The 20,060-nt window shown below is 37.1% G+C and overlaps 3 protein-coding genes across 3 annotated transcripts; 1 reads left to right on the top strand and 2 right to left on the bottom strand.

The window, feature by feature from the left end:
- The first annotated feature begins 2,788 nt into the window (after positions 1-2,788).
- Positions 2,789-7,034, top strand: LOC128246155 (marginal zone B- and B1-cell-specific protein-like). The gene is made up of 5 exons (XM_052964348.1): positions 2,789-2,820; positions 2,961-3,195; positions 3,850-3,962; positions 4,192-4,296; positions 4,882-7,034. The coding sequence occupies exons 2-5, from the start codon at positions 2,980-2,982 to the stop codon at positions 5,069-5,071; spliced, it is 624 nt and encodes a 207-aa protein (XP_052820308.1). The 5' UTR covers positions 2,789-2,820; positions 2,961-2,979; the 3' UTR covers positions 5,072-7,034.
- A 936-nt stretch (positions 7,035-7,970) lies between these two features.
- LOC128216830 (uncharacterized) lies at positions 7,971-9,296 on the bottom strand. Its single transcript, XM_052923518.1, has 2 exons — positions 8,771-9,296; positions 7,971-8,605 (listed from the first exon to the last, which is right to left on the bottom strand). Exons 1-2 carry the CDS (start codon positions 9,294-9,296, stop codon positions 7,971-7,973), a joined length of 1,161 nt encoding a protein of 386 aa, XP_052779478.1.
- Positions 9,297-10,633: 1,337 nt separating this feature from the next.
- Positions 10,634-17,540, bottom strand: LOC128218993 (renalase-like). Its single transcript, XM_052926790.1, has 7 exons — positions 17,287-17,540; positions 16,371-16,476; positions 15,964-16,112; positions 14,672-14,836; positions 14,324-14,494; positions 13,836-14,011; positions 10,634-12,311 (listed from the first exon to the last, which is right to left on the bottom strand). Exons 1-7 carry the CDS (start codon positions 17,429-17,431, stop codon positions 12,147-12,149), a joined length of 1,077 nt encoding a protein of 358 aa, XP_052782750.1. The 5' UTR covers positions 17,432-17,540; the 3' UTR covers positions 10,634-12,146.
- Positions 17,541-20,060: the final 2,520 nt, after the last annotated feature.

Below are 20,060 nucleotides of genomic sequence, written 5' to 3'. Positions count from 1 at the left end.
AACATTGGAAAATCCTGCTAAATGTAATGCACCAGTCAATTGTAACCACGCCCCCCGGTCCAGAGGTATACCGGGGATAGCCGGGGAAATGGGCCGTGCTTTTACCCTCCAGGTGGCCGCGCAGTGCCGGGTGAATGCGACGGTTTTTTCTTCGCGCCGAAAATAGCGTGGAGTAGACATACCTAGGGTCCCTGGGGTGCGGGGTCATTTGACGGAGGTTATTCCAGCAGTTAGTTCCAGCCGGGCGAGGATTTTACCCGGGCTTGGCTGGACCGAAAGTCAAAGTCCCCGCTATTCTCCGAACCTGTTGGGCGTGGTAACAATTGACTGGTGCATGAATAAAAAAACAACATTTTTGTAGCAATACAGCTATCAACTACAATACATCCGTTCTGATTAATAAATGTAAAGTGATCGTAGTCCTATCAATATTATCTTTAAGACGTCGTCCATTTGAATTAACTGACTTGCAAAAGTTAAGTAAAAGTCATTCGTAGTGGTTGACAACAGAACCAAACGACTGCCTTGTGCTTGTATAATTTCCATCCAGAATATCCCTGACTTCATGTAGCGTTGGTACCTCGACAAATGATATATTATCGGGCAAATTCCCAACCCTTGCATTAAAATCAACACAAAGTAGCAGTTCATAACATGTTAAATACTTGCCTGCAGTCAAATCTTCAAGTCTTAGCAAACATGAGTAGTTACTATTAACATAAAAAGAAGAGTTTTCAGGAGGCAAGTACACTTCTATATTAGCAATACATCTCTTACGCAATTAAACAGCGATTTATGTAATGACACCATCACTCCAAACCAAAACTCATACCACAGCCTATCCATCGCCCTCTTAAAAAGATTCTTTAGCTAAACAAGACAATCGTCCGTATCCCAAGTTTCTTTGAGGCATGCCTCGTCATATCCAGAGATAAAACTTAATATATCAAACTTACAAAGCTTAGAATTTAAATCATCAACAATCCAGCAGAGTGTATTTAATTGTTTGGCTTTGACCATCATCCTTAGAAAGCGCAGCATATAGAGCTGAAGATAAATTAGTATCAATGTGGACAGAGGCATCATGTGTGGGACGGACTGGCGCGCTTTTTCACCCTTGATTCAATACCAGACTCATCCTTCGACGTATTTGTATTGTATGTCACCAATTTACCATTTTAAAGTAACCTGTAGGCATCTACTATTCATTTCTCTTATTTTATGACGTTGAAGAATTGATAAATCATTTGCTATACGATGGTAAGTACTCCCTCAGTCCTGGGTCTGTGACGATATTTAAAAAAGTTTGAATTTATCTTGTTAGGATTTTTATATTCCAAAAAGGGGAATTACTCAATAACTATTAATGCCAGACGTATATACCTTAACAATTCTTCAATGTGCGCATTTTATTTAGGAGATATTGCTCTTTGGTTATAGCAATTAGCTAAAATTGGTCTTGTTTATAAAAAAATGATAATTCAATAATTTGCATCATAAGAAAGTTATTGTTGTAAAAATTTATCAATGTCTAATTACAAGTTAGCTTAGTTTTATGTGAAACACATGAAAAACGTCGAACATGAACTATTAGTAGGATTTGTTATTGATCCCACATCTAAATGGAAAACACATAGCCAACTTTGGAGAAATCCAGTGTAGCGAAATTTGATAGACAAATTAGTGTGTGTGTTTTTTTTTCATAAAATATCTATTCCTGGGGAGGAGATTTTTTTAAACTTTCAGTTATGCAACAAATCTGACGTATTTCGAAAGTCTTTTCATAACCAGGATTGACTTGTTATCACACAAAACAAACTGTTATCAATTAACTTAATTGAATGTTGAATATTTTCATACTTGTCTTATGCATTACAGTTTACATGTCATAGTGCTTTTAAGTATCTTAGTAGTTCGTATAGTTCGCAGAAGCTCTCAGTAGTGGCCTGTAGCACTGTAGCAGGACATTCCAATAAGAGACGTCCAACTTTTTTCTTTGCCTATCAAACTTCTGTCTACAGCACAACGTAAATGTCCTCGCTGGCATTTTAAAAACATTGCCATTTTACGTTAATTCGGAACATAACGTAACACTCGTTTGCCCGTGCACTATGCCTTGGTCACTCTGTCCATTCTCGGCCATTTGCGTTATATAAGGAATACGAACAAGCAAAACTTTTGAACTGACAAGCGTTAATATAAAGTTACCTGAAAGCGATTTGCCATACGACTCACTTTTTATCTTTTAACAACACTAAATAATATTTAAAGAGTAAACTGCACGTGGCAAAATTAATAACGGTCAAATAACAATTACAAAAAAAAGAAATTTCAAAAGCCATGAACTATATTCAATGACATGATGATTACAATATCGAGCAAGAAGATACACAAAACATTCACAAGTAAGCAACGCTTGTACAATTAGAATTTACAGTTATTATGCATTTATCATGGTAATTATAGCTTATTCATTTATTATTTTGAATTTTTATTTTATTACCAAGACAATAGAATAAAAATTCAATATTTTTTCTTAATTTATCATTAGTAGCAGTTCCCCCACCATTATTTATAAGCCTGGGATTTAAAAAAAATGGGAGAGGCGGGGGTGGGGGACTTGGTTTTAGGGTAGGTCAAAACAACGCACCCTTCCTCTGTGATTTGAGATCCTCTCTTGCTCTTCCACAAACTCCGCGCAGTGTTACTTCCCTTGCAGTACAGTAATACTGCAAGGGAAGTAACACTGCGCGGAGTTTGGCTCTTCCAGCGGCGGAGATGACCGAGTTTAGATGACCGAGTAGTTACGGAAGTGAACGTGTCGGTAGCTGATTTGTCATTTCCGTCATCTGCTTGCATGTAAACAAACCGATTACTTTTGGTTTTATTTATAACTGTGAATTCATTTGAAATGTTATTGTAAGTTTAATTCTAACAACTTAAAACGAATTCCTTTTCAGAATATCTGCAAGTGTAACAATGAGAACAGGACCAACATTCGGCTTGTTTACAGCCTGTGTCCTGGTATTTGGAGGTGGGTGGGGTGTAGTTGGGCAGAGTGTGGTCACACAAAATGACGACGCATCAGAAGGTACCATCAGCTTCCAAACACCGACATTAAATGATGAAGAGGCCCACAGTGTACACATGCCATCACACTTGAAATGCGACGCGTGTACTGCAGTTGTCTATCAGGTACTGTATGTTGATTTTATAGCACTTCTAATTGTTGTTGAAGAATGTCATCAAGGGGTTGCACCACAGGCATCTGAATAATTGACTGCCTCTTAAATGGGTACATATAATGAGATTCAGACCCCTGTGGGTTGTACTAGCGGAGAGGTGAAAATCAGTTATAAAATATGCACACTTAAATGCACCATTTCACACTAGAAAATTTATTTTTGGGGGGATTCCCCAAAATCCCTTTTTAACACTTTAAACCAAATAAAGTCATCAACTACAAGCTTGAGAATCCAAGGTGTACATATTCATATAGGACCACATTCACCCTTCACCAGTTTTCTTCCTGTGGTGTTAATATGTAGAGTCTGCTGCTACAGGATGTTGTTCAGGGCAAAAATGATGAAAACTTCAAAATCTTGTTTGATCTGCATGCACTGAAAACACAATGTTTGTTAGACTGAAATACATGCTGTTGAGAGACAGTGTTAAATGACCAAACCATACTAATCACTTCACCATACAGTACTTTTAAAACCTACAACATATGATATAATAGAAATAAAACATCAATGAGTGTGTTCATATGTACTTTTAGTATTTGTTAACAGGAGAAATCAAAATAGAAACAAATAATTGCATGTAGATCTACTTTTGTATTTGCAGCTGTCAAAGGGTTTTGATGATTTTCATGGCAGGAGAAAGTCTTTGAAGGTTATTCCTGAATCTGAGATCTATACCATTGTTGAGGAGGTCTGCTCAGGGGATAAACTTGACAAGTAAGTGTATTCTTCTTGAAGGACACCCTAGCTCTTTGTCGTAGATATCTCTTGGTTCTTTAACATGACAAGGGAGCTACTGGTACCAATTTTTAACCTCATTCAGTATGATTCGATCCTGGATTGAACCTGGGTCCTTCCACAACCACTGAGCTATCGGGGTGGTATCTGGTTCATCATTATAATTTATTAAAGTGCTTACACTCTGCCATATATGTGTGTTTTTCAGTTACGGTGTGAAGGAAGTGAAGAAGGTGAAGAGATTGTCAGGGCCGGGTCTGGAGACAGCTGAGAGTCCAGGTATCATGGCAGGAGGAGGCAAGTGGCCAGAGAGGTACAGACAATGGCAAATTTATAATTAAAGTTATTTGTTAATTTAAAACATAAAGAAATGTTATGCAGGGAAAACTTTGCAAATTCAGTTTGGTACTTAGTTAAAAAAAATGCAGTCTCGGTAGAAATTGACTTGCCTTTCATGTGTAAGGGGGTAAGCATGCAGTTTAAGACAGCAGTAAAGTTTGTAGGAATACATACCTCTTAAAACAAAACAAAAAGTTTGCGATGTTATTTGAAAAGAGATTATGAACATGAATCTATATGATGAACTGTTGTTTTTGTTTATTAATAAAATTCAATTTCAATGAGCATACTATTATTTCTTGGATGCACTTTTGCCTGTTTAGCCTGAGACTTAGAAACGCACTAGTTATATCACTGGTAATTTAAGTATACAGCATATTTTTCAATAAAAAAGTACTTTTTTAGAAACCCATATGTAAAGTGGGCAAGCTTCAGAGTGCAAATAAGACATATGTTTTAAGAGACTTTCCACGTTCTCGTTTTACTAACAGTTACTAATGAGTATATAAAAGGTTATTTCATAATGGCATGATAACCCCAGCTTTATTTAATCCTTCAGAATGAAGCGTATGTGCAACCTTTATGTGGAAGAGTTTGATGAAGAGCGTATCTACGCTGAGTACAAGGCTGGTAAGGGACGCCTACAGAAGCTGCTGTGTGCGAACACCATCCATTCCACACTCACCGATGTATGCCTAGATCTGCCCTCTAGTAGCAAGAAAGTTACGTCCAACAAGACTGAGTTGTGATGTGGTGGTTGTGTCAGATTGTGGTTTGACATGTATGTTAAAATAATGGCATGATATGTCCATAGTTATTAATGGAGTTTAGTGAGGTAATCTTTGATTTTTTTCACAGGATTTGAAAGATTGAATTACCTTGTTGCTTTGGTGTTTTTTTACAATTTTGATGTGTTATCTTAACTGTTGAATTTGTATTTGATTTATTAAGCCGGTTAACCTAGTTGTGAAGAACATTTTCTTTATGTTGTAAACTAATCTTGAGAATATAATAAGACCATAAATGATTAGATGTTGAGTAATTAAACAGCATCCAATTACACTATACATTCAAAGCCATTCTTATTTTTTTACAGTTTTTGTTCTGTATTACTCCATGATCTTATAAACTTATAAATGAACACTTATAACCATTTGACAGTTTATCAAACTGATGACTAACATCGGAGTCATAGAGTTTGGTGTAAAAAATATTTCAATGTTCTTTTTTTTTTGCTTATAATCGGCAGTAGGGTTATATTTCTGCTGATGTGTTATACATATTTCATGAACGCCTGTTAAAATGTTCATGTTCATATTCTGATGAGATTTTGTCTACAGAGCTTTGTCACTACACTAAACCCAAAGTGCTTTACTATTATAACATGTAATTTATTTATAGGACTTAAGTTTATATATACATGTATGTACATACATAAAGCTCAGCATGTATTAATATTGTACATTGTTTCAATGTTTCATATTATTGATTTCTATTGTGCCTTACTGAGCCTACTTCAACAACCGTTATTGAACATTCCACTGTAGCATCCTCATTCATCAGAGGTTTGATAATGATAAATCTATGTGGTACCCATAGCATCATGACTCTGGTGAACGAGAATGCACTCTAGCTGAATCAGTGTTTTCAATATACTCCCTGTCTTGTTTTTATCTGGGAGTATGATATTATTGGTCTAAGCTTTCAACTTTACACTGATAAAACCTATGCTTTATATATATTGTAAATAGTTGTCTTTTATATAACTAGAGGGTTGTGTGATAAATGAAATTCATTTTGTACTTGCAGAGCAATATATCTTTGTATTGGTCTGAAGTCCTTGTTTACAGATGGAATATTTTATTATTATTACTATCTTCATTATTTTGCTTTGACAGTTTTTTCTATCATTTAATGCAAAACGTTATGGCTAAGGGAAGGGGTGCAATCATTAATTAGAAATTGAGAATAAGGATATTTTTCTAATCAATCAGCCCAGTGTATAATTGTTCATTTAACATTTGAAATTATGATAGTTTGAGAACCTTATGCCTCATGAGTTTTGTTTCGTTTGACTTGGTGTATTAAGAACAAATGCCTTGACCTCTATCCCCAAAACATGGAGGTTCAGAAATTTCTCAAGGTCATAGGTCAAGTGATTCTAGAGTGGTGTGAAAATGTTTTCTGAACATATTGGCCGTGACCTTGAAATTTGACCTACTGACTCCAAAAATTATAGAGGTCATCCACTGGTCAACATATCAGTAAATTTTGATGGTTCAATGTCAAAAACAGCTTTTAAACTATCGTGTCATTTTTGGCTTTAAGATTGTTGAATTACATTAACCTTTCAACTGGTTTCAAATATTTGGGTCATCAACAAGTCAAGGGCAACCTATGATCTATGACTTGGACCTATTTCAAATATTCATCAATTATAGCTTTAAAAGTAGTAATTTATATTTTTGGAAGAATGTTACAGTTTTTGCTTGTTGTATCTTTAACCCTAAAAATGTACTAGACTCTTGGTAATGTACCAATATGTTAACCTATTTCAGTCAATTGTTTGGTTGCCTTACACCTATTTGTCTGCAATGTTTTATTTTGATTTCTGTGAAAAGGAAGCCTTGTTTGCAATTATTGTATCTTTTATACATTTTTAATGAATTTATGACTTACTTTTATTCTTTTAATACATATTAACATATATAATCTATTGGTTGTTTTGAATCTGAAATCCATGATCAATTTTTCAAGTTTATTTCTTTTGACTGTAACATTTGTACATGACCCTTTACCAAAGTGTTCTGAAGGCCTCATTGAGTAACTGTCTCAGTCAGCAGCTTCATTGAGTGACAGTCAAGGTCAAGGTTGCATTCTAATATGATTCCTTATAGAGCTGTCTCATTGGGTGGCAGTTCAGGTCAAGGTGAACCTCTATGACGAGCTGTTTCATTGATTTCAGGTCAAGGTGAGTCTTTGACGAGCTGTTTCACTGAGTTTACAGTCAATGCCACTGTTTCATGGAGTGACAATGAAAGTCACTGACATAAACTATTGAGAACTTTTTCATTGAGTTAGAGTTAGATCAAGGTGATCATCTATTAAGAAATATTTCTTTGAGTTACATTCAAGGTCCAGGCCACAGTCTATGAGGAACTGATTTATTGAGTAATGGTCATGACCACAGTCTATGAAGAACTGATTTATTGAGTAATGGTCATGGCCACAGTCTATGAAGAACGGATTTATTGAGTAATGGTCATGGCCACAGTCTATGAAGAACTGATTTATGGAGTAATGGTCATGGCCACAGTCTATGAAGAACTGATTTATGGAGTAATGGTCATGGCCACAGTCTATGAAGAACTGATTTATGGAGTAATGGTCATGGCCACAGTCTATGAAGAACTGATTTATGGAGTAATGGTCATGGCCACAGTCTATGAAGAACTGATTTATGGAGTAATGGTCATGGCCACAGTCTATGAAGAACTGATTTATGGAGTAATGGTCATGGCCACAGTCTATGAAGAACTGATCTATGGAGTAATGGTCATGGCCACAGTCTATGAAGAACTGATCTATGGAGTAATGGTCATGGCCACAGTCTATGAAGAACTGATCTATGGAGTAATGGTCATGGCCTCAGTCTATGAAGAACTGATCTATGGAGTAATGGTCATGGCCACAGTCTATGAAGAACTGATTTATTGAGTAATGGTCATGGCCACAGTCTGTGAAGAACTGATTTATTGAGTAATGGTCATGGCCACAGTCTATGAAGAACTGATTTATGGAGTAATGGTCATGGCCACAGTCTGTGAAGAACTGATTTATTGAGTAATGGTCATGGCCACAGTCTGTGAAGAACTGATCTATGGAGTAATGGTCATGGCCACAGTCTATGAAGAACTGATTTATGGAGTAATGGTCATGGCCACAGTCTATGAAGAACTGATCTATGGAGTAATGGTCATGGCCACAGTCTATGAAGAACTGATCTATGGAGTAATGGTCATGGCCACAGTCTATGAAGAACTGATTTATGGAGTAATGGTCATGGCCACAGTCTATGAAGAACTGATTTATTGAGTAATGGTCATGGCCACAGTCTGTGAAGAACTGATTTATGGAGTAATGGTCATGGCCACAGTCTATGAAGAACTGATTTATGGAGTAATGGTCATGGCCACAGTCTATGAAGAACTGATTTATTGAGTAATGGTCATGGCCACATTCTATGAAGAACTGATTTATGGAGTAATGGTCATGGCCACAGTCTGTGAAGAACTGATTTATGGAGTAATGGTCATGGCCTCAGTCTAGGAAGAACTGATTTATGGAGTAATGGTCATGGCCACAGTCTGTGAAGAACTGATTTATTGAGTAATGGTCATGGCCACAGTCTGTGAAGAACTGATTTATTGAGTAATGGTCATGGCCACAGTCTATGAAGAACGGATTTATTGAGTAATGGTCATGGCCACAGTCTGTGAAGAACTGATTTATTGAGTAATGGTCATGGCCACAGTCTGTGAAGAACTGATTTATTGAGTGATGGTCATGGCCACAGTCTGTGAAGAACTGATTTATTGAGTAATGGTCATGGCCACAGTCTATGAAGAACTGATTTATTGAGTAATGGTCATGGCCACAGTCTATGAAGAACGGATTTATTGAGTAATGGTCATGGCCACAGTCTATGAAGAACTGATTTATTGAGTGATGGTCATGGCCACAGTCTGTGAAGAACTGATTTATTGAGTAATGGTCATGGCCACAGTCTATGAAGAACTGATTTATGGAGTAATGGTCATGGCCACAGTCTATGAAGAACGGATTTATGGAGTAATGGTCATGGCCACAGTCTATGAAGAACGGATTTATGGAGTAATGGTCATGGCCACAGTCTATGAAGAACGGATTTATTGAATAATGGTCATGGCCACAGTCTAAGATGAGCTGTTTCATTGATTATAATTCGAGGTCACAGTCCATTAAGAACAGTAATGGTCAAAGTCACAGTCTATGAAGAACTGTTTCAACGAATTACAGACCAGGTCATGGTCAGTCTTCGAAGAGCTGTCTCATTTAGTAATAGACAATGTCAAAGTCACTGTCTATGAAGAGCTTTTTCATTGATAAAGAGTCAAAATGGTCCTTGTCACATTCTGTAGCTGTTCCATTTAGCTACAGGTAAGGTAACATTCTAAGAAGTGTTTTATTCAGTTAGGATCAAGGTCAGTCTCACTATATATTTTTCATTGAGTTACAGTCAGAGTAAAGGGCACAGTCAATGAAGAGCTGTTTCATTGTTTAACAGTAAAAAAAGGTCGTAGTCACATTCTATGAAGAGCCTTTTCTTTTGTTACAGTCAAGGTCAAAGTCATTGTTCCATTCAGTTACAGTCAAGGTTGTTTCATTCAGTCACATTCAATGATGCAGTCAATGAAAAGCTATTTCGTCGAGTTCTAGTCAAGGTCACAGGCTATGTAGAACTGTATTATTTAGTAGCCGTAAAGGTTAAGGTCACAGTTTATGAATATCTGTCTCATTGAGCTCAGTCTACCAAGATCACAGTAAACACTTAATCAAAGCTCTAACGCATCACATAAGATTTGTTTAATTTCCGAAAGACACACAAGGATTGCAAATTTATTGTATTGTTCTCTTAAGAACAATGCCATCTTATCAAGAAGAAAAAAGACACAATACAAACACATTTAGTAGAATCCGGAACATAATGGAACATTTTCTTCCCCATTTTGTAAGCATATTTTACAATAAACTGTTGTGTCAGTATTTGGTGTGATCTACGCTCTATCTTTGTTGAACATCATTGAAGGACTTCACAAAGTCATTGCAAAGCTCACATTGTGCTAGTTAACATCGCTGATTCCTTTGTAGAACGTCGTGCTTCAGCTCACTAAAATTGTGCTGAATTTTGCGCATGCAAATATGAATTGTAAAATAATAATTTTTAGGGAAAAGATAACATATTGTTTAAAAGACAAAATAAATTTTACAAAAAAATAACCTAATACTTTTTTTTAAAAGTGCATTTTTCATCATTTTGGTAACTAAAAATAACAATATGTGCTCTCTGAAATTAAACTGCTGAGCGTGTTAGAGTCGGCAATGGATTATAATATCCTGTCCTTTTGAAGCATTACGGAGAACCCAATAGCTAAACTGGAATCATGATGGTCATGGTCACTTTTGGTTCCACTATCGGTATATTATATTTTGAAACTTTTGCTTTGAGCCATGTAGAAACCTTGTGTAACAAGCTCACAAAAATAACACCATTATTAAATTCCATTTATTATCTTTCAAAATGCAGACTATTGTTTATTTAGTCCTACAGGAAATGTAATTTTAGCCCAATTTTATGTTTCATCAATTTACTGGAGTAAAGTTCCTTCACCACTTTCACTCCGTACATAATGTTGTTGTTTGTTAGAAACATAAAACAAAACTTAACACATTTCAAAAACAAGTTATGAAAAAGATTGCAAATAAAAGCAGCAAGTAAACTAGCCTTCAAATGGTGACATTTCGAGCCCGTTCAAAGAGCGTTTGGCACAAACATAATGCTCTTCCATGCAATTGTAACACATAATTAAATGGAGTAGAACAATATGTAGAACCTGCGACTCTACAGACTACGCCTCATCATGATGAACCTCTATGGCAAGTTTTTTTTTTTAATTGTTTAATGCATGGTAAAGATACAGCCCGGACAAGTGTCACTATGACCTGTGAGATACAGCCCTGGGTCTTGTGTGCGGCACTCTGCCTCATCATGGTGAAACTTCATGGCAAGTTTTTTTTTTAAATCCTATACTGCATCAAGCTTCTGGTCAAGATACAGCCTGAATAAGGTTCAGTCTGGTCACACGCACGCACATACACAGAACCACCATTGTGACAGCTATGCCTCATTCACCGCATGCGGGCTCCACAAAAATGCAGGAATTCCAACATTTGTTCCGCATGGCTGCATTAAGCATATATTTGGTATTTTGCAAACGCTTTTTAAAGTAATAATGCTATAAGTAAATCATTATTACGGCCAGCGTTATGGGCCATACTAAATATATGTGCATATTGTCTCTGCCATACACCTGCCAACAGGTGTACCAAGTTTCATTTAAATATATTCAGCTGTTTAGGAGTAACAGTCAAGGTTCAAGTGTTTGACAATGATGCTGTCAACCACAACCACAAAAAGGCTGGTACAACACCCTGACTTTTTTCTTTGAAAAACAGATGAGCAATCACCTAAAGATCATTTTCATGGATTCAGCATTCAAAGCCTATATAATATTACAACAAACAACTATTTTATGCTTATTGCTTCTACATGCATAAAATTGACAAAACATGCATCCTTAAGAAAGGTATATCCATGTACAAGCACACATGATCCTGGGTAATTGAGTTTGTACATTTTCAGTTCATGTTCAAGTTAATTGTTTGGTTTGGTTCTGTATTGTACAGAAAAATAAAATGTTTGTAAAAGGAATTTCAATTTAATAACAAATGGCAGATGATATGCATACCAATGGGATTCACAGCTTTACACAGTCATTTGAAAATGGGTATAATAAACTATAATTTAAACTGAAAATGTACGTCAATAAATTACTTACAATCCTAAAATTCCCTGAGATGTGTTGCCTTTTTTATTACCAAACATGTTTCATTATATAGTAAATATATGATCCAGCATATCAAAATTTTATCAAGACATTTATCACTTTATTTTATCAAATACAGTATAAAGATTAAATCCCTGTAGGTATGTTATATAACAGATTAGACTTTTGACTGTAGTGAACCAGTTAATGTCTTGTGTACAGCTAGGGAGGATTCCAGACAACCGTCAAAGTTTGAGTGTGTAAACCCGTCCCCGGCCAGAAGAATGGCGGGGCTCTCACTGAGAACAATACAACCTGGGCTCCCATGGTAACCCTTGTGCACCTGAAACATATTGTACTTGCATATGATATAATGTTCATCTAAATAACATTACGAAATAAATTTCTTTCAAGTTGTTCCAATCCCTCCAAACAACCAACTTTGAAATACAGAACTGCGTGACCCTGAACTGAATCTTTGCCATCTGTGGCCACATTTTTGTAACTTTTGTGCCATGTAAAAGCTAGAATTTCTACAAATCACAAGGAACGCCTATCGAGAGCACATATTATTTTACTGGTAAAATTCAGCATGACCTTTGACCTATTGACCTCAACAACAATAAAGTCTATGTACTGACCATGACCAATGTGCTTACCAAGTTTGAAGACTCTACACCAAGTTTTTAAAAGTTATTGATCGGAAACAAATGTGGAATGCCAATGACACGGTTACAACACAGCGGACAAAGTTATCAGCCTGAGTCTGTTATTCTTCATTATAAGGCAACACAAACAACAACAATAAACGCAGTGTGGACAAGAATATGTTGAATATTCTGAAAAAATGCTTCCAACAAGACTGCTACTCTGTGAAGTACATGTAAATAGTCATAAAAGTACAATCAGTATTTTCTTGGTTTTCAATTCAATAACTTAAATGCCAAACCAATAGATAGGATGTATTCACAGTGATGAAATGATTATCGAGTACAATCGATAAATCGTCGCTGACAATGCTATGTCGGCTATCGATAGTGGTTGTCCAAAATCGATGTCGCTAATGTTACTTCCGGTAACTACGTATTTTTTGTTTTGTGGTAAAAGTGGAGTAAATGTCAATTTTTCTTTCCGGTAAATTCTCATTGAATTCATATTAACAAGGGAGGTCACTCTCTTACACAAATGCGGTGAATGTAAACACTTTTGCTTAAAAACTTACAAACTCTCCCAAAATTACAATTTGATTTTTATTGTTTCTATATTTCTTAAGACCTTCTTCAATAACCTGTGTCTATGGTGTAGTGGATCCGGTCTTACCTGCAAACACCGGGGATCCAAGCTCAATGCATTCTGTTTTTGAAACCTTTTTTGGTTTGTTATTAACAAATTTACTTTTTTGTGAGTTTTATGAAAATAAGATATTTTAATGAAATCTTCAATATTACAGGTCATTGAATGTTAAGCTGTTTAACAAATATTTAATATGCTTTTACATGGATAAAATGCTAAGATAACTTACTTGTTGCGGTGTGCATCATTTTGCAATTTATGTGCAATTATTAAGTATGTGTTTTGTTGTTATGTTTTTACTTTAAGTTATTAAAGACAGAAAAATGTTATGGATATTTACTTACTGTTGCAAAATGCATGACTATAGCATCACACATACTGATTCCAGGTTAAACCATTTAAAATATCATGATTACACTATGTATAAAGAATGTATTCCTAAATGATATTACGAACTTTCGATTAAAAATAAACTTTCGATTATTGTCCGATAGTAAATCGAAATACTTGGTCTGATTCGATTCGATTATCGATAGCAAATGGAGTCTGATTTTCAAACACTAATTCACAGCACCTGCGAGTATCTCCACTTGTGCCCTTTGACCTCGGCTGGCTCTGGTAACCATGGTAACACCTGTTTGAGGTGGGCAAGTATTTCCTGTGCAGCTTCATCCTTGTCCATCTCCACATGTTCCAGGCCCCAGGGAGCTGACGTGTGCACACAGATAGACGGACCTACATCACTGGACACTTGGATAAAAAAAAATCATATACAAAGATTTTACTCAATGTTATGCTGACTACACACTTAAGACTCAAATATGTCTTATCCTAGTTATGAGTTTTGACAATAAATATCTATATTTTTAACTAAATTTAAAGAACATTGATTCATGTGGTTTGCCTTTATACATAAAACAACCGTTTCACAGCATAACTAGAGAAATATAAACTACATGTATGTTGAAAATAGACATGATTTAATAAACTTGAACATGTATTAACATGGAGAAAAGAAATGTTAAGGCTGACATGCATGTACAGTTTAAGTTAAGTAACTACCATTCCCTCTCTTTTTGCTGTCTATAGCCACATATCGTACGCAGGGGTTGCCAGTGATATACTTTGCTGCCCAGGGGACATCCAGTACAGTGTCTGGGGTGAAGTAGAGACCAACAGCAAACCTAGAAGAGTAGCTCACTTCCTCTAGCTGGCTACGAATACCCTTGCCATCTGAAATTTCAAATCATACATAGAAGATGATAGAAAGAGCACACAGTATGTTTGAAAAACATCTCACATTAAATGAGAGAGAATCTCTTTTGTTTTACATTGTGTACAAGATTGCATTACCACGCACTAGTACCAGAAATAAAGTTTAATATATATGTAGATAGAAGTGAGTTTTACCTATCAAACTAGGAATGTCACCCTTCAGTTGGAGTATCTGGGGAACTGGCATGGTTAGAACTATAGCATCAAATGTGTCTGATAAGCCCTGGTCAGTAGTTACTTTCACCCCATTTCCATCCTTCGACACTGAGGTGATTTGATGACTTCTCTCTACTGTTGATCCTGTTGAAAGTATGACCCAGAGATAATCCTTTCTTCTTTTGCTCATAATTGAATTTCAAGAGGTTTGAAATATATTTTGTTTGTTTCCAATTTTAAGACCAAAAAAAATATAGTAAAGCAAGAGTGGAATTGTTTCCAATCTATAAATCGTCGCAACTTGATCTGACTCCATTTACACATCTTTCCTATGCACGAAACCAAACATGTATCCCAAAAGATGAAGAAAAAAATAATGATGAGATAAACTGTCTATGCGCGATAAAAATTTAGAGTCTGATGCAAAAGAAATTTAGGTAGGTCAGGAAACCAGAAAACAACAACATTTGTCTGATTTTTCTGTCCAGTTCAAGGCATGCAGGTCAAAATGGTCTACTTCCAAAAAGTCCCAGTACCAAAAAGACCCAGTCAAGAAAGGCCAAATGCTAATAACTGTCTTTGGCACACATTGTTTTCATACACCTATAAAAACTGGCCATTGGTCATATTTTTCACATTAATGTGTTTAGTAATTGTTATATTTAATTCCGAAATAAGCATTTTGGGATACAGAAATAACATTTACACGCAGATTGGAACACGTTATTTGCATGTCAATTGTCATGGGCCTCATAAAAACACTATTAAGTTGGGTGATTCATTTGAGCAATCAAAGTGATTTTTAAAAACCAATAACAAATAAAAGCGATGTTTATCACTAGCAATAGAAATCTTTCATTTAAACACTATACTCAATTTTGAGTACATCAGTAAAGATGTAACACATACAGAATATTTACATATATCTTTATCACACTATTATTTTCCCTTACGCATCTAACTTGTAAAATGTAAGCAATACACACACCGCTAATTCTTTAATGGTCAAACCCACTCCAACACAAAAAGGGGTTTTCTTTTATTTCAAAGTGGGCCTTTCTGGTACAGGGTCTTTTTATCTCAGAATATTGTTCGATCAAAGATCGTTTAAAAACATATCCACTTTACATGGCATTTTTCCGAAAGTACTTCAGTGGCCTATTTTCAGTTTCTGCACTTAGTTCAGGTTTGAACAGTTTCAGGGCAAATGTTAGGTTACATACATGTAGGATTGCATATTGAGCGTACAATTAGTGCAAACTGTTCCTTACCTGATTTGTTCACAAAGTATTTCACAAGGGAGCTTATTCCATTTGGCACAACATAATGTTTTAAGCCAGGTTGTTTGTCCTGGTGTCCTTCCATTGACTTCACATCTATTTGCTTGAAAATAGCTGCATCTAGTAGTTCTGTGTACATCCTGAAATTCAAGTGAGCATTAAAGCTGGAAGTCATCCTTCCCTGTTACAAATATCAATAAAATTCATTGGAAATACTAAATTATTAACACTAAATGTTACCAAATGGTTCACATTCTAATGCCAGGCAGAACATTAAAAGCTAAACATTACCAACATACCTGAATATATTGTCAGCATTATCAGCAGCCTGTTGCAGGACAACGCTACAATAACACCTTTGCAAAACACTATTTTTTTTAGTTAATAATTTCTCTTACTGTTCATGTTTTTGCTGGTATTCCGGAGTGGCTGATATGTATTGTGCCCCCAAATCCACAGTGCTCCCTTTACACTTGTTAGAACGGCTTGTTGACATACGTCCACCTGCATAACATTGAAATAATTATTTGCATGCATTATTTCAAAGGTATACCGAGTAATCCCATCCCTGTTACATCCCAGATAATATGACTAAGAAATTTATCATTGAAAGATCATACGGCCCTGACTGAAAAGACTGAAAGATGGTAAATTAAGAACTAGATTGAAAAAGGTTACAGCCAAGACTGTAGATCTGTTAGGCCAATGTTGGTTGCAGTAAATGGACCAGATCAGTTCACATATATCCTCTATCAAGTGTTTCCCGTTCAGATCAGAAAATGTGACGCTAAGCACATCCATAAGCACGTAACAAGCCTTGCCGAACACCAGGGTGGGTGGGTTTTTTTCAATCTGTACTGGAGAAACTTGATATATCTTTGTTCATGAATACTTGAAACTTTTGTTTATGTCAACAATTTCTTCTAAAGGTAACATGTTTTTAAGGATAATGTTTGGGTTTTTTTGTAATTAAAACTATAATTGTTAATCGCGCTCTTTAAAAATTCAATAATTCGATGTTCATAAATTATTTCATACAAGAAAAAAGATGTGGCTTGTTGATGCGCTTGGCTTATCAGTTTTAAACGTGCGAGCCAGTTTGCCCAATTCACTGGAAATGTCTCTTCTGTTGTGCAAGACCAATCTCATTAAATTAGTGGATTTTTCTGGCTGGATGTTGGTGGGGAGGCGCCTAATCAAACTTTGAACGTTGAAGCGATTTGCTGTATCATCCGCTATTCATAACATGAATACCATGTAGTAAATGTCTTCTATTTGAAAGTGTTTAACGTTGTGCTTGGTATTATACAGTACCTATCCCGTTGCTTTTATCCCACAACGTAAGAGATGATGATTTTGGAAGCTCCTGTCTCAGTAAGGAAACCACTGACGCCCCTGTCATCCCCGCTCCTACGACTAGAATCTTCTCCATGGCTTTACTACGTACAGAACTTATCATGACAGTCAATTTTTTAAAAGAAAACAGTTATTCTAATGTTGTCAGCTAAATGACTTTTGAGATGTGATACCATCGCACCGTTTCAGACTTAGCTAGGTTCATTCGGAACTCCTCGGCCATTTTTTCAAAAACAACGTTGTTTTTGAAAAAATGGCCGAGGAGCTCCGAATGAGCTAGGTTCTCATTCGGGACTCCTCGGCCATTGTTATCGTTGTATTTCGATAAAAAAATGGCCGAGGAGTTCCGAATAGATAGGTTCTATCAATTTGACGGCATCTATAACCGAAATTTGACTTGATTTGTACTAAGACCAGTCCGCGCACTTCGTTTGGAAAACATATAATGCATTTCTTTTCGGTCGCGGCGTAGGAAAAAACATTTGGTAAACTTTATTATAAATATGACTTTGCACCCCCCCCCCCCCCCCTCTTTTATAAATATGTATTGTCTTATGAAGTTGTCTATAATCTTTTTAAAAAAAAAATTTTTAATTGCTTTTCACTTTTTAGTTGTAAACCTTAAATGCTTATACAGACGATCACTTTAAAGCCTACCTACCCAACCTATTTTTGAAAAGGATGTAACCCTAACCAAACAATATTTTTAGGCCCTAGGATACAAATTTCTGGTTGCTTAATTGTGTTGTTATTTGGTGACACAATTAAAAAAAATATGTCGACTTGGATTCTATTCACATAGAGCTCACACGCGTTTGTAATCTAGAGGCTCGGCGGCGTGCGTTCTAGATAACCCTGATGCTGGCCGACGGTGGTGTTAAAAATGGATTGTAATACAGAACTCACACGTGCTTATAATCTAGTGCACGAAAATGCAATCTAGAACTCGCGCATTCGAACTCTGATATTGGCCGACGATGGTCTCAATACTTGGATTGCCGAAAACAGAACTGGTTGTAATCTCAGTAGAGCTCCAACGTTCGAACTCTTGATGCTAGACGACGGTGGCCTTGGTCATGACTTCGATTGTTATATAGAGCTCGCACCTGGTTGTAATCTAGAACTCGAGCGTTCTAACCCTGATGGTGGTCAACGATGGTCTCTGTACTTGGACTGTAAAACAGCGACAGATCTCGCACGTGCGTGTTATCTAGAACTCGCGCGTTCAAACCTGGATGCCTGTCCGACTATGGTTTCTGTACATGGACAGTAATACCGTGGCAGAACTCGCACGTGCGTGTAATCTAGAACTCGCGCGTTCTAACCCTGTCCGACGATGGGCTCAGTACTTGGATTGTAAAACAGAGAATGCACGTGTTTGTAATCCAGAACTCGTGCGTTCTAACCCTGATGCCTGTCCGACGATGGTCTCAATGCTTGGATTGTAAAACAAAGAATGCACGTGGTTGTAATCCAGAACTCGCGCGTTCTAACCCTTATGCCTGACCGACGATGGTCTCTGTACTTGGATTGTTAAACAGAGAATGCCCGTGGTAGTAATCCTGAACTCGCGCGTTCGAACTCTGATGCTGGCCGACGATGGGCTCAGTACTTGGATTGTAAAACAGAACTCGCACGTGCTTGTAATCTAGAGCTCAAGCGTTCTAACCCTGATCCTGGATGACGATGGTTTCAGTAGTTGGATTGTAATACAGGACTCGCACATCATCTTGAGCTCGCGCGTTCTAACCCTGATGCTGGCCGACGATGGTCTCTGTACTTGGACGGTAATACCGCGGCAGAACTCGCAAGTGGTTGTTATCTGGAGCTCGCGCGTTCAAACCCTGATCCTGGATGACGGTGTTCTTGGAACTTGGATTGTAATTCAGAGCTCGCGCGTGGTTGTAATCTAGAGCTCGCGCGTTCTAACCCTGATGCTAGACTGGTACCCTCCGAGTTTCTTTTTTTTCCAAAATAATATACTTAATGCTTTGATCTTAAAACCCTAATTCTAACCGACGATGGTTTTAGTACTTGGATTGTAATATAGAGCTCGCAAGTGGTTGTAATATAGAGCTCGCGCGTTCAAACCCTGATCCTGGCTGACGATGGTCTCAGTACTTGGATTGTAATACAGGACTCGCACATGCTTGAAATCTAGAGCTCGCGCGTTCTAACCCTGATGCTGGCCGACGATAGTCCCGGTACTTGGATTGTCATATAGAGCTAGCGCGTGGTTGTAATCTAGAACTCACGCGTTCGAACTCTGATGCCGGCCGACGATGGTCTCTGTACTTGGATTGTAAACCAGAGCATGTACGTGGTTGTAATCCAGAACTCACGCGTTCGAACCCTGATGCCGGCCGACGATGGTCTCTGTACTTGGATTGTAAAACAGAGAATGCACGTGGTTGTAATCCAGAACTCGCGCGTTTGAACTCTGATGCCTAGCCGACGATGGTCTCAATACTTGGATTGTAAAACAGAGCATGCACGTGGTTGTTATCCAGAACTCGCGCGTTCGAACTTTGATGCCGGCCGACGATGGTCTCAGTACTTGGATTGTAAAACAGAGCATGCACGTGCTTGTAATCCAGAACTCACGCGTTCGAACTCTGATGCAGGCCGACGATAGTCTCAATACTTGGATTGTAGAATAGATCTCGCACGTGCTTGTAATCGTATGTTTGCGCATTGGAAACTTGATACTGGCCGACTGTGGTTTAAGAAGC

The sequence above is a fragment of the Mya arenaria genome, chromosome 2 (assembly GCF_026914265.1).
Source record: "Mya arenaria isolate MELC-2E11 chromosome 2, ASM2691426v1".
Classification (NCBI taxonomy): Eukaryota; Metazoa; Mollusca; class Bivalvia; order Myida; family Myidae; genus Mya; species Mya arenaria.
The sequence above is the reverse complement of the archived record's forward strand: the minus strand, read 5'-3'. Positions and strand labels throughout refer to the sequence as shown.